The 13321-nt window shown below is 42.0% G+C and overlaps 1 protein-coding gene across 9 annotated transcripts in view; it reads right to left on the bottom strand.

Annotated features, from left to right (window-relative positions):
* Positions 1-8308: 8308 nt before the first annotated feature.
* Positions 8309-13321, bottom strand: part of LOC146347205 (cytidine monophosphate-N-acetylneuraminic acid hydroxylase-like) — a 59771-nt gene continuing 54758 nt past the window's right edge. For all 9 annotated transcript variants that reach the window (XM_084850085.1, XM_084850089.1, XM_084850091.1 and 6 more), the window contains 2 exons: positions 11592-11707; positions 8309-8736 (listed from right to left, as the gene is read on the bottom strand). In XM_084850085.1, the coding sequence (XP_084706211.1) occupies positions 8655-8736; positions 11592-11707 (198 nt within the window). In that variant the 3' untranslated portion in view covers positions 8309-8654. The remainder of the gene's footprint in view (positions 8737-11591; positions 11708-13321) is intronic.

Here is a 13321-nt window from a genome sequence, read left to right as displayed (position 1 = left end):
ACATTCTCTCTTGAGATAGAGCATTCAGTCAAAAGAGAAGAGTTTAAAGCAAGTATGCTCATTAGTACTTCTGAGAACCACAGCAGAATTGCTTGCTGCCTACACCTCTGTTCTTGTGCCATCCCCAATAATAGGCTTGATCCTGTTACCACTTCCATTAAAGCTAATTGCTGAGAGAAAACTGGCTCTACAAACAAGGCATTCATGTTTCTGTGCAACCCTTAAATGACACCTGAATTATTTTCATACCCTTCTTTCCAACTGGTTTTGAGTCATACAGCTGGTTAGGAAATAATAGTTTGCCCTTTAAAAAGATTTCCTGATGCTTCTTATTGGCCACTGCAAGACAGGGGGTGTGAGAGTAGATTAGGCCTTTGGTTGGGTCCAGCAGGGCTCTTATGTTCTCATTCTTGCCTGTCTTTCTAACATCTGTACTTCAACTGTGCATCTTGACAGAATGAAACAAACAGCATGCAGCACACTGCATGTGAGTCTCTTCTCTTTCAAATGGGAGACATCCTCATTCAAATATAGTTCATCAGGGTCAAAACCAGATGTAACTTAATTCAAACAATTACCAATCGTATGATTATTGTTTGTAAGTAAATTAAAGGTCCCTCTGATACAGATAGGGACCATAGTCAGTCGAGGAACAGAGGCTTTAACCCCCTACCCCACTGAGGTTCTGATCTGGAGTCCCCCTCCACTGCTGCTATGCTATTTGTGTACATTACCTACCAGCACAGCAGTCCAAAGCTTCATTCTTGTCAAGGCTACACTACAGTGCCTTGTTGCGATCCATCCATCCATCCATCATCTATATACCGTGTATATAGAAAAATATTGTGAATTCCAACACTGATTGCTTTTAAAAAAAACAACAACCATGCTGTGGGGTTGGAGGCATGGAGGGAGAAGGACAACAAACAACTAATGCATTACATTTCTTTCTACATCAGGGGCGGCAACTTGTGGGCCTTCAGATCAGTGCTGGCTCCAGGCTTCTGAGGGCCTTTGAGCAAGACACCTTCAATGGTCTCCCTCCCTCCGTGAGTCTTCTCACCACCACTGACACCAACTACCGTTGCTCCTTGTCCTCTTTCTCATCATTGCTACCACTTGCTTGCTTGACAGCAGAGAGCCAGTGAGCAAATAGGCCTTGATATCTGCTGCTCTTTCTCACCACCACTGTTGTCTGGGCCAGAGTGAGAATCAGGCGAACAAGCAGGTTGCAATGTTGAAAAGGCAGAACAACTCCAGGGGTCTCTTGTCAGTGGGCCCCTGCTGGGATGTGGGCCTTCAACAAATGCCTGCCCTGCTGGCCTACAAGTCCCATCCTAGCCAGCATAGCCAATAGTGACAGATCATGGGAGTTGTGGGCCAAAACATCTGGAGGGCCACAAGTTGCCCACCCCTGATCTACATAATCATGGACATGGAAGAAAACAAGATGCCTATTTGCATTTAGGTATAGGAGAGCTGTGTGTGTGTGTGTGTGAGAGAGAGGGAGAGAGAGGGGGTGTTCCTCAGGAAGGCACTAGGGGCATATAGGGGCAGCTACTGTGCTGCTGGTGTTGGCGGCTCCTTTTTCCTTTGAAGAACTTCCATCTGGCTTAGTGACGGGGGTGGGGTTTTGAGATATTGGTTAGACTGTCTTTCCCCTACTCCTTCTCCCATTCTTCACTCTTGCTTTCACCTAGGGCAAATAAGAGCTTGGCTCAGAATCAAGACTTCCTCTCTCTGCTGGAACTTCTGTATTTATTAATTAATTACATTTCTGTACCACTGTATAGCCGAAGCTCTCTGGACAGTTCACAAAAATTGGAAACTTTCCTTCCTTTCCTTTTTGCTTTAGTGCAGAGAGAGGGCTTGGGCAGTGCCAGCAGGGTGCCTTTTCCCTTTTCTGTCTATTCTCTCCAATACACATTGGGTGTGGTTGGTAGACGCTGATTTTGAGCAATGAAATTCTGATTTTGAGCAATGAAACCCAGAACTCAGAGCTATGGCTGGAAAAGGAAGCACAGGTGCCAGGGAATGGGGGCACCAGCAAAATTATATTGGGGGGCATAGAACAGGGAAAATACATTTCTCGGGGAGGAAGAGTGTTGTCCCACATGTTAGATTTCGGAAAGAGAGATACTGTATTTTCCACATTAATACCCACATCCTAAACACATTTTCTCTGAAGGAGATCCTATTGATTTTGATGGAGTTAGCATTAGTTTCAAGTAAGCATGCTTAGGAATGGAGCCTTATTTTACTTTCCAACAAAGACTCTTGTAGCATCTTTATTTCCCCATTTACAATTCAATTATAGTCACGGTAGAATGCCAGAACATGCTAAAAGCCATACTCCTAGAACCCTGAGCCTATCCTGGTGTGTGTTATTATGGATTAATTAATTGTTCATTATGTTACAGGATAGCGAATGGACCTGGCTTCACATGGACTGGAATATTCCTTAGTTTGATACAGTGAAGACTGCCAGCCCCATCTGAGTGAAGCTACATCCGCTGGTACACCTTAGCAAGGCCCCTGCCAGGATGCCTGTCCACTCCATTCCCCTGAGGTGGGCTGCTCCAAAGCAGGGGGTGGGGGCAGCCATAGAACTGTCCCTCAGCCTACTACTCTGCCCTGGTTTCAAACTGTATCAACTGCACATCTATGCTCTGGTTAGGGAAGTCTGCCCCCAGTGACAGAAGATATTACTGCAGGCTTCAGCCACATTTCAGCCATAGTAAAATTAATTAATGCATTTGAAAAACAAACTAACCTTGAGGCACACACCCCTAGGGTCCCCTTAGTATGCATGCCAAATTTCAGATGTCTAGGTTTCACAGTCTTAGTGCTATGGAGCTGACAGATGGACACCCACACACATGCACATCATCTTTTATTATTAGAGATTTAGAGCGCAATCCCATGGCTGCTAGTCAGCTGCTAGATGGCCGTTGGATAGGTCAATTTGTGGGAACCGACCTTGGAGCCCCCACTCCAAGGTCGGTTCCCAGAGAATTGACCCCCACCCCTTCCCGAGCTACCTTGTAGGCAGAGCGGAACCGCTCCGCGCTTGTAAGAGCAGCGTGGAGCAGCATAAAAGGGGTGTTCCTGGGGCGGGGCGGGGTGGGGAGGGCAGAAATGCCAGTATGACACATCTTTTTTTTTTATACTTTTTATTTATTTTGTCTTTATAAATGAAATAAACAATACCAACAACCTGATCAATAACTACAGTTTCCCAACAATGCAAGGACACAACAATATGAGGACACAACAATAACAAAAAGGAAAAGAAAGGTAAAGAAAAAAGAGAAAGGAAAAGACAAAAGAAATTTTCCTTTTTCCTCTCTTTTCTTCCCTCTCCTCTTTTAAAAGGTTAAATTTAAACTCCAATACCCATGGGCTTCAGATGCCATTCTATTTTAAAAACTATGCCTACATCACTAGCAATATTACAATTTAATAATCAACCTTACATTTCAATATCATATCATCAATCTTATAACAAGAAAGCAGGCCTACAATTAATTCCTAGTAACCATATATTGCCCTTAAGTTAAAATATAATAGTAATTATAAAGCTTAACAATTCAACCAACCAAAAATCTTACTGAGTAATCTTATAATAATGATAATAATAATAATATTAATACAACAACAACAATAATAAAGCTCGAAAGCAACCTTACAATCAGTGATATATTTTATAGTAAATATATAAATGAGTGTGCACAATACACCCTCAAACAATATATTTAAATACAGCATATCATATCTATTTTAGAAAAAGAGAACTTAAAGAAAAATAAGAGAAGAAAAATGAAAGTAATCTTCTGGCCCAGCCTGAATCATGTAGACTAAACATAAACAGTTAACAAAACTTATTTAAAAATCATTTTTATCAGTTCATGGGGCTGGAACAGAAATCTCATGCATTTTTATGTTCAGCCATGCCTCCGCCATTTCATGGTTTAGGAACTTCTTCGTCTGATCTTCAAAAACAATGCAAAATGTAGCAGGATATTTTAAATAATATTGTATGTTCATTTGTTTTGCCATATTCTCCGCCTTGATGAATTGCCTTCTTTTATTCGCCACCTCTTTAATGTAATCTGGAAACAACTTTATCTTCTTTCCAAAAAAGACATCCACGAATCAAAAAGGGACGTAAATAGCGCCCGCTATGCCAAACACAGGATATAATTCTTTGAGGAGACTCTTGCAAATTGGATTATAATCATATGGTCAGTCCCTTTCGCATTTGGCACACGAAATGCCTGCTCAATATCAAGTAAATAATCAGATGGCACAGGGAGTATCTCATGCAAAAGCTTGTCCACAAAGGTAGGCAAATTTACATCAGTAGGCAGATTTTTAATCCCAATAATACATACATTGGATCTGCGCGTGACGGCCTCCAGTTGGGAAATTTTGGCAGAGATACTTTGAAAAGAGTTTATGTCCAGTATGACACATCCTATGCGTCGTCCGGCTGCTGCCGCCCCCGCTCCAACTTCCTGCAGCTAGACAGCCGAAATCAGTAGGGATGTCAGAGAATTCCACCACAGATCTTGGTGAGGCTGAATGCCAGTGCATTCGGCCCCCCGAAATCTGTGGCGGAATGGCCTGCCGCCCCCCTGCGGATCCCCCCCAGGACGAGACTTACCTGGGGCGGATGTTCCGGGCGGTGGTGGCTCCGGCGGTGGCTTCGGCGGCAGCAGCTGCGGCGGCTGGTCTTCCAACCGGCTGCTGCCGCCGCCGCCATTTGCAGTCTTGTCGAGTTTTTTTTTTTTTTTTACAAGACGTGATAAATCTTTACGTAGCCTATCATGGCTGGGTAACCCCCCCAAAAAAAACACGCGTATGCAAATGGCGGCAGCTACGGCTGCCGCCATTTGCGTTCCTTATTTTTGGCCGTCTTAGTCTACGTAAATATTTACGTAGACTATGACGGCAAAAATAAAGGGGAACGCAAATAGCGTAGCAGGCGCTATTTACGTCCCTTTTTGATTCGCCGTTTTAGCCTACGTAAATATTTACGTATTTGATTCACTAAAAATTTTTTAATTTTCATTAAAAAAAATTTTTTTCATTAAAAAAATTCATTAAATTTTTTTTTAAAATTCACTAAAATTTTTGATTCACTAAAATGGTGAATCAAAAAGGGACGCAAATAGCGCCCGCTACGCTATTTGCGTTCCCCTTTATTTTCGCCGTCATAGTCTATGTAAATATTTACGTAGACTAAGACGGCCAAAAATAAGGAATGCAAATGGCGGCGGCCGTAGCCGCCGCCATTTGCGTACATGGTTGTTGTTTTTTACCCAGAGCCCTCTGCGGCCGGAAATCCAGCTGCAGACAGCTCTGGCCTGGGCCTGACCGGCTGCTCCGCGGAGCTGCCACGGAGCACAGCCGGCCATGGAGGATTCCGGGGGGGAGGAACGGAACGCCTCCCCCCCCATCAACATTAATCCAAGGAAAGGTAAGTGACTTTCATACATCCCTAGAAATCAGCTGTCTAGCTGCTAATGCGGGGCAGGAGAAGTGTGGAGACGAGCCCCTCCATGCTTCTCCTGCCATGCATTTGATAGGCAGTTGCCTCTGAGTTTGGAGGCGGCCGCCTATCCCATAGGATTGCTCCCTCCCTGTATTTCTGTACTGCCCAATCACTGAAGCTCTCTGGGTGATTAACAAAACAAAGGCTAAAATCATAAGAATTTTGAAAGCCATGTAAAATCTAAAATAAAAACAACCACAAAATTTAAACAGCTTTAAACATGTTATTAAAATCCATCTTACTGTGGCAAACAGACACGGTGACTTAGATGCCGCATAATTTGCATTTTTATCTAGCTTCATACAACACTGTTCTTGTGCCACCTACTGGCCAATCTCCATATTGTTGTTTAATACAATGTCAGCACACACCGTTTCTGTGTTAACCTTCTTGATGCAATTATTAAAAATATGCATGCAATAATGTATGAGCAGACTCTGATGTCAACTTTGTTGTTTTTCAGTGTTCACTGAGCATTATGAACATAACTTGCAAAATTTTGCACTCAGTAAACCTCGTGCAAATCATATATTGTTGCCGAAATATTTGCGCCACTTGGAGCAACCACATCAGTGTGGAATAGCTATGGGAAACGTTTAGCCTGTGGAAGTCTGGCCCATTTCAGCCCATGGGCAAGCTATGGGCTGAAATGGCCACATGCTGAGCTTGTACTTTGGAATGCCATAAGTAACCCACATTAAAGGAGCTATGACATGATGTGCCTCAAACTATGTTCAGAATATGGCAGCATATGTTCAGAGATGGTTCATCATCAATTTGAAATGGATTCACCATGGGTATGAACTGAGCCTAATTTTTCTTGTGGTTGCCATATTCTGAAATTGTTGGGAGAATAAACCTTGATATTGCCCCTTGTATGATTTATTTCACTGGATAATCTGGGCCATCTTTTAATCCAAGGAGCAAATGAATCTTTGAATATTGGCATAACATGGAAAACATATTTTTCATAAACCAGAAGAATGTGTCCGAGCAAGGAGGCTGTCCTAAAATTAAGCCTTTTAATGGCTGAGCATCCAGGTGGTAGCCTGACATTTACTTTTCAAAGGAGCAATATTACTTTTAGTTTAAACTGCCTTTAAAGATCCAAGATTGCAATTAATTATTATTATTAAATTGCAACTGATGGGGTTTGCCCAAACAGTTGTAGCCGGCTGCAATGTATTGTATCTCATCAACTGTAAACTGTCTATAGACACCTGTCCTATAAGAGTCAAACTGTCCTAACCAGATCTCAAGAACAGTCTCTTAAATCCACACCTGTATTCAGTGGCCAACATTAGATGCTCCTGTGAAAGTCAGTTACATAAGACAGACTTTTTAGCCTAAAATACGACAAATTAAGTTATTTTAAAATGAGCTCTGTGTGCTTTAACATCAAAAAAGGCAAAGTAAATTAAATAAAGCATCTCCAGAGAGAATTTGCGTCATTGCCACATTATGCTCAACAATGCATAATGACTCTAGTATTTTTACAGAATCAAAGGGGTGGCCATTACATGAATCACACTTGGATTAACTTTATAAAGAATATAACTACATGTACCCTCCAACCTGTATTTCTATGTGCCTGCATATCTGGAATTAATGAATGAGCAGACACTCATAGGACTTGACTTCAATTATCCTGGCAGGTGAACAGTGGTGAATGGCATGGTTAGATTCAATTACCTTACTGGTGGAGGGAAAAAATAAAATAAATATGTGACAGTTCTTTATTATAATCTCATTTGGGGGACTTTTTCATTGCTTTTAACAACTTTTATAATTAGAAGTAAGGGTACTGAAGACGTCACCTAACCCTGTGAATTTTTTCAGAACAATACGACGTTCTTCCACCTCAAAAAGTTTGGAAATATTGATGATCGCCTGCAGTTGTTTGTTTCTAGAGGACTTGTGCTTAAATATTCAGACTAGACAAATAACCATATTATTTCAGGAAATGGGGGAAATAAGAGGAGTGAACAAGATATGTGTTGACATTTTAAAAAACTAAAATCCCAGCTAGCACAGATTTGGGTTTTTGTAAACATTGTTTTTATTAAAGATTTTCATAGCAATAGGTTCTAACAACAAGCACAATTAGGAGAGAATGTCATTCATTGATTGGACTGAGTTGCACTGTTGTTTTGAGTCTTAACATCATGCCAAGCTGTTTGATTCATACTAGAATTTCATCTAATGTATCCACTTGTTCCTTTGGGATGGGAGAACTGACCATCTGAGTCTGGTTGCCGCCATCTTAGCAGTGACCAAACATTTAACTTGCTCTGTCGTCAGGTACAGTTTTCTAAGGATCTGAGCTTGCCTGTGGGTCTTTAATTGTTGTGGGTATTTGGCTTTGGCACCTGGCCTTGTGGTTACTAAATGCCATGGATTTAATTGGATTTTTCCAGGGGCTGTGGGGAGAGGATTCGAGCTCTATATAGCCATCCTGTGTGGTGATGTTATTACCCCTGTTGGGAACAATTCTGATGTGAAGCTTATATCAGACACAGCATCAGAATTTGACCTTTAGTGGGAGACTGTATATTGGTTTAAGTATGTACATGAACCAGCATGTCTTCTAAATTTTTTACTTTTTAATTGCATGAAAATGCCCAGTTGATATCTTTTTTCCAGCTTCTACATCTGCCTCAGGAACCACTGAAAACAGACAATCTTTATGAAATCGGCTTATTTTTTCCATTTAATTTGTAGCTATCTTGCAAAGAATAAGAGGTATACAGCTGTTGACATATTTTTATTGAATAAATTAGTTTAAAATGTTTCAAACCCGTAATTCCAGATAGTACTAGCAGAAAAGCAGATGACGCCACCTTGGTAGGGTTCTACCTATAAAGGCAGCCTAGAAATAATTTTAAATACATCAATTTAAATAAATTATTGTTCTGTGTGTGTGTAGATCAGAAATTATTTTTGGAAGAAATAACAATTATTCAATTACTATTGTAGTGTACATATTAATTACACATTCCAATAAAGGATCCAAGAGGAAATGAAGCATTGGTAGGGAGGGACTTCTGTCAGCAACTCTCATTACTGGCTGCACAGTGAGTTTCTTTTAATTTTTACTTCAGATTCTTTTGTGTTGTGCTAAGAAAGACTTCCAGTCAGGTGGTGTCAGAGGAAGTTTTATTTGGAAGTGATTCCAAAACCTTTAAAAATATAAGAAAAATAGAGTTATGCTCAGGATGGTACCTACATTTAACTTGAATTCAATTATTTTCTATGGTCCAGTCCACAGGCAATAAAATCCCCTCCACCCCACAGTAAACTTAGGGAAGAGCTGTAGCTCAAGAACATGCTTTGCATGTAAGAAGCCCCAGGTTCAACCCCTGGCATCTCCAGGTAGGGCTGGAAAAGGCTCCTCTCTGCATCCCTGGAGAGCCACTGATAGCGATAATACTGAGCTAGATGGATCCAATTTGGTGTATGACAGCTTCCTATGACAGGTCCTCTGGTGAGCTACACTGGACTACATGGCTTTTGAATACCATCTTTACCTCTTATCCTTGTGCAGCTGATCATCAGGAAGCTGCAAAGTCCTGTCGCCTCTTATGTTACTTCCTCTATGTGGCTGCAGCTATAGGAGCCTTCCACATGGGACATTTTAGTGGATATGGACTGGGCACAAGACACAGGGATTGAGACTGAGATACAACATTCATAAAATCATATATTTTATTGGGCCAGCTTTTTTTGTGGTAAGAATATGCAAGCTTTTGAGAGCTTGCATTAGGCAGAATGGAAAGTTGCTACTTCAGAGCAATGTTTGCATTTTGTTCACAGATATAGATATTTTAGTCACTTTGGGTAGAATCATAGAATAGTAGGGTTGGAAGGGGCCTGCAAGACCATCGAGCCCATCATGCTGCTCAATGCAGGAATCCAGGTCTGAGCATCCCTGACAGATGGCTGTTGAGCTTTATCTTGAATGCACCCAGTGTGGGAGAGCCCACTACCTCCCTAGGTAATTGGTTCCATTGTCATAATTGGAGAACTCCATTACAAAATGTGAAGACATGCAAATTTCAAAAGAAAACTGAAGGCTTTTCTACACAAGGCTATTAATCCACTATATCTACATTCAGTTTCATTGCAGAATTGAGACCTGAGCACTACATGAAGAGCATTTCCATTCCTGCTTTTCCACTGTATAACCTCTAGGTGGCAATGTGGTATAGTGGAATAGCACAAATACATAAGTGGAAAAAGTGTTTTCTTTCACTTTCAGAAATAATACCACATTTTCCCTGCTCTTAAAAAAACTTGTCTAGATGGTTGCTGTAAGGGCTTTGCTGAGGGGAAGCAATCTGAGGCTCCATGAGCCATAGGAGAAGCCATAGCTAGGACTGAAGGAGTATGTCAGAACCAAATACATCTGAACCTCAACAGGGATGGGGGAGAAATTCATTAATTTTGCACTTTTAAACAAATATGCAAACTGAAAGTCAATAATCCTTTGAAATTTGAAAAAAAAAGGTATATTAGTGAAAATGTTTTAAATGCATTGTATTAGAAAAAGTACTAGCAAACAATGTGTATACTAGCCAAAACTGCATGCAAAAATCCATGTATTGGGGAAAATACATACAAACATGCATACAAAGGTTCATGCGAATGTTAAAAAATCTCAAAGTTTAGAAAAACCAAACGTAAGTTAGAAAAATGAGAAACCGAGAGAAACCAAACCTGACGGATTCATTCATCACCACAAAAGAGGAGACAGGAGTGAGGAGCAAGCCAGACATCAGGGCCAAAGCACAACTCAAAAGGCTTATTAAGGGCACAATCCTATGCATAATTAGACAGAAAAAGTCCTACAACTCCCAAAATGTGCCAGTCAGCACGGTTGGCTGGGACTTGTAGGGCTTCTTTCTGTCTAAACATGCATAGGGCTGTACCTTAAGTGATTATTTTTTTCAAAATTCTTATGGAACAAGATAGGAGTCATAATCCCTATTAGGAAAATGGGAGAGAGATCTGGGGGAAAGAACTCCAGAAGAAGCTTAGAATTGCATTTAGGGGAAAAGTTCCCCATGGAACATTATTTTTAATTTTTCTAAGGTTATGGTCAGATGATATTTGACTCCTAAAACACTTGTGTGTATATATCCAGGAGCAAATGACAATGTGGGGGATGTGGAACTATAGGAGATTATATTGAACATATTTATTGGCACAGTTTATATTGTTTCAAAACACTGAGGTAAAGGATAACGTATTTCCTTATAAACTGCTGGGAAATTTCTGAAGGAAATTTGTTTATTTGTTTAGTATTGTAACTGTTGAAATGTTAGTTTACAGAGGCCCTTGTTTAAAGCAAATTACTAATATCTATCTGTCTAAAGATATTTCCCACTAGAGGGGGGAATATCTGCCCCAGTGGACCCCAGTATGCCTGTGAACAGTAGACAAATATCTGCCAGGTTCTGCCAGTGGTAGGCCATGAAATGGGCTGTTCCAGGAGCGGAGTGCAGGCAGCCTTAGATCACTGGATCCATGACCTCTTTGTTCCCCCCAAAAGCACCAGGATCAGGCCTGGTGTAGGTATTTTCCCTCCCATTGAAACTAATGAGGCAGACACCACCACCCCGCCACCCGATCCACCAGAAAAGTGGAAAGGTGAGATTGCCCATCCTGGCTGGTGTTTTGGAACTGGTGGTTGTTCCATCAATTTATTGCCTCACCTGCGCCACATAGGAAATGCGCCACAGAGGATGCTACCTGAGCTGTAGCATCCTCTGCATCTTACATATGTAGATAACTGTTATGCATGATAAAGTGAATTGCTTCAGCACAGGCTTTTATTCACAAGACTGAATAAAATTTAGTACTCTTGAGACATAAGAAATGGGGCTATTGTAATCAGTGGGGTTACACCAGCTGCCACCTGTTTAATTATCTGCACCTAGAGGTATTTTTTCAAGGGGCATTTTAGAAAGAATGGTAGATTGAGTACTATGACAACTGGTAATCAGAAGGGCAACAACAGAAAAAAGGAGCTTACTGATGATGATATACGTCAGGGTCACGTTGTAGCCGAGTTTGGAATCCTATATATAGATCGTCCCAGAGCAATCCATGCATTACTACATACCTCATAACACTAACTCGGGCTTTTATCTGTAGTAAAAGACAAAACAGCCATGAATACAAGTTCACTAAAATCCAGTATCAATTATTTCTCCTGCACAGCGTAGGTCAGCTTTCCACAACCTGGCACCCAGAGATGTGTTGGGATACAACAAATCCCATCAGCCCCAGCAAAGCATGGGAGTTGTGGTCCAATACATCTGGAGGGTCCCAGGATGGGGAAAACTGGTATAAGCAACAGGTAGAATCCAAAGACCAACTTTAGCTCTTTTTCATCTTGGAAGAGCAAGCCCTCATGCCATATCACAAATAGGTTTTGAATGTCCCCTCAGTTTCAAAGGAAGGACTACTGAACTGGGCTTTTGAATGAGTGCCAGAAAACTCTAAATAACTATGCCCTGAGAGATGTAGGAAGAGTTGTTCCAATGGAATTGTCCTGGGGGCAGGAGGAGAGAGAAACAAACATAGTAGCGGACTGTAATCTGTGATAGATTATGCTACATCAGTGACAGCTCCAGGTTTTTGAGGACCCTTGAGCAAGATACACTCAATGGGCCCCTTCCCTTGATTAGTCTGCCTTTTCACTACCATTGTCACCAGCTGCTATTGTTCCTCCTCCTCCTCTTCATCATCATTGTTACCACTCACTTGCTTGACAGGCATAGAGACAATGGGCATCTCTACAACGGAAATTTATTGCTCATTCATGATTGGCCATCCACAGAACTTTGTAAATCCATTACATGACATTGTAATCCTCCAGTGATTTCCCTGCCATTCCCCCCTGCCTATCCTGTGTTATCCCCAAATGGAAACAATGCAGCATTTTTACAGCCCACACAATAGGAGGGCCATGACCTTCCTCTGTATTTCTCCAATAGTGCAAAGAAACCTGTGTGTGTGTGTGTGTGTGTGTGTGTGTGTGGCTGTGGGCAGTTGTTTTGGTTTGTTGGGCATGTGGTCATGATGACGATGGCAGTGACGTCAGGGTGGTGGGCGTGTCAGTATACTGACCTGCTGGCTTGCCGCCCTGCTGTAACTAAATTCAATGCACTGACTTTTGCTCCCGACTTTGGCTGCTTACTACACAACACAGAACGTCCAGCATGTCAGCATTCCAGCTGTTCGCCGGGAAACCAGTGCCTGCGGGGGTGGGTTTCGGCCAGTTCGGTGGAGGTCCCTGTCCACCCGCACTGCATGTCTATCACAACCAAACCACCAGTAATCTGCGAGGGGAGGGAAAGGGGCACGAACGAGGGAGGAAATTTCACGATGCCCCCAGTGCATGTAATGGCTTTTTGCAGAAAAGTAGCCACTCTGTGAAAAGGTAAGGAACGGAATATAACGAGATAGGAACAACTTGTAAAGGAGCCCGATCTAATCCCATGATGAAACCAGATGGAGAAAGCCCCGGTATTGATGCAGATTGCTGCCCCTGTGTGATGAACCCCAATGAGTAAGTAGGCAGTTGCATCTGCTGCTGCTCCTTCTCACCACCACTTTTGCCTGGGCCACAGCAAGACGGTGGTGAACAAGAAGTTTGCAATGGTGGAGTGGAGGAGGAGATCCAAGGAGCTCTTGTCAGTGGCCCCCTGCTGGGGTGTGGGCCCTCAGCAAGGGCCCAACCATGCCTACCCTTGACGC

This window comes from Heloderma suspectum, chromosome 4 (assembly GCF_057233095.1).
Source record: "Heloderma suspectum isolate Gila_16-S chromosome 4, 16-S_ref, whole genome shotgun sequence".
In the NCBI taxonomy this organism is placed as follows: Eukaryota; Metazoa; Chordata; class Lepidosauria; order Squamata; family Helodermatidae; genus Heloderma; species Heloderma suspectum.
This window is presented reverse-complemented; position numbering and strand designations above follow the sequence as displayed.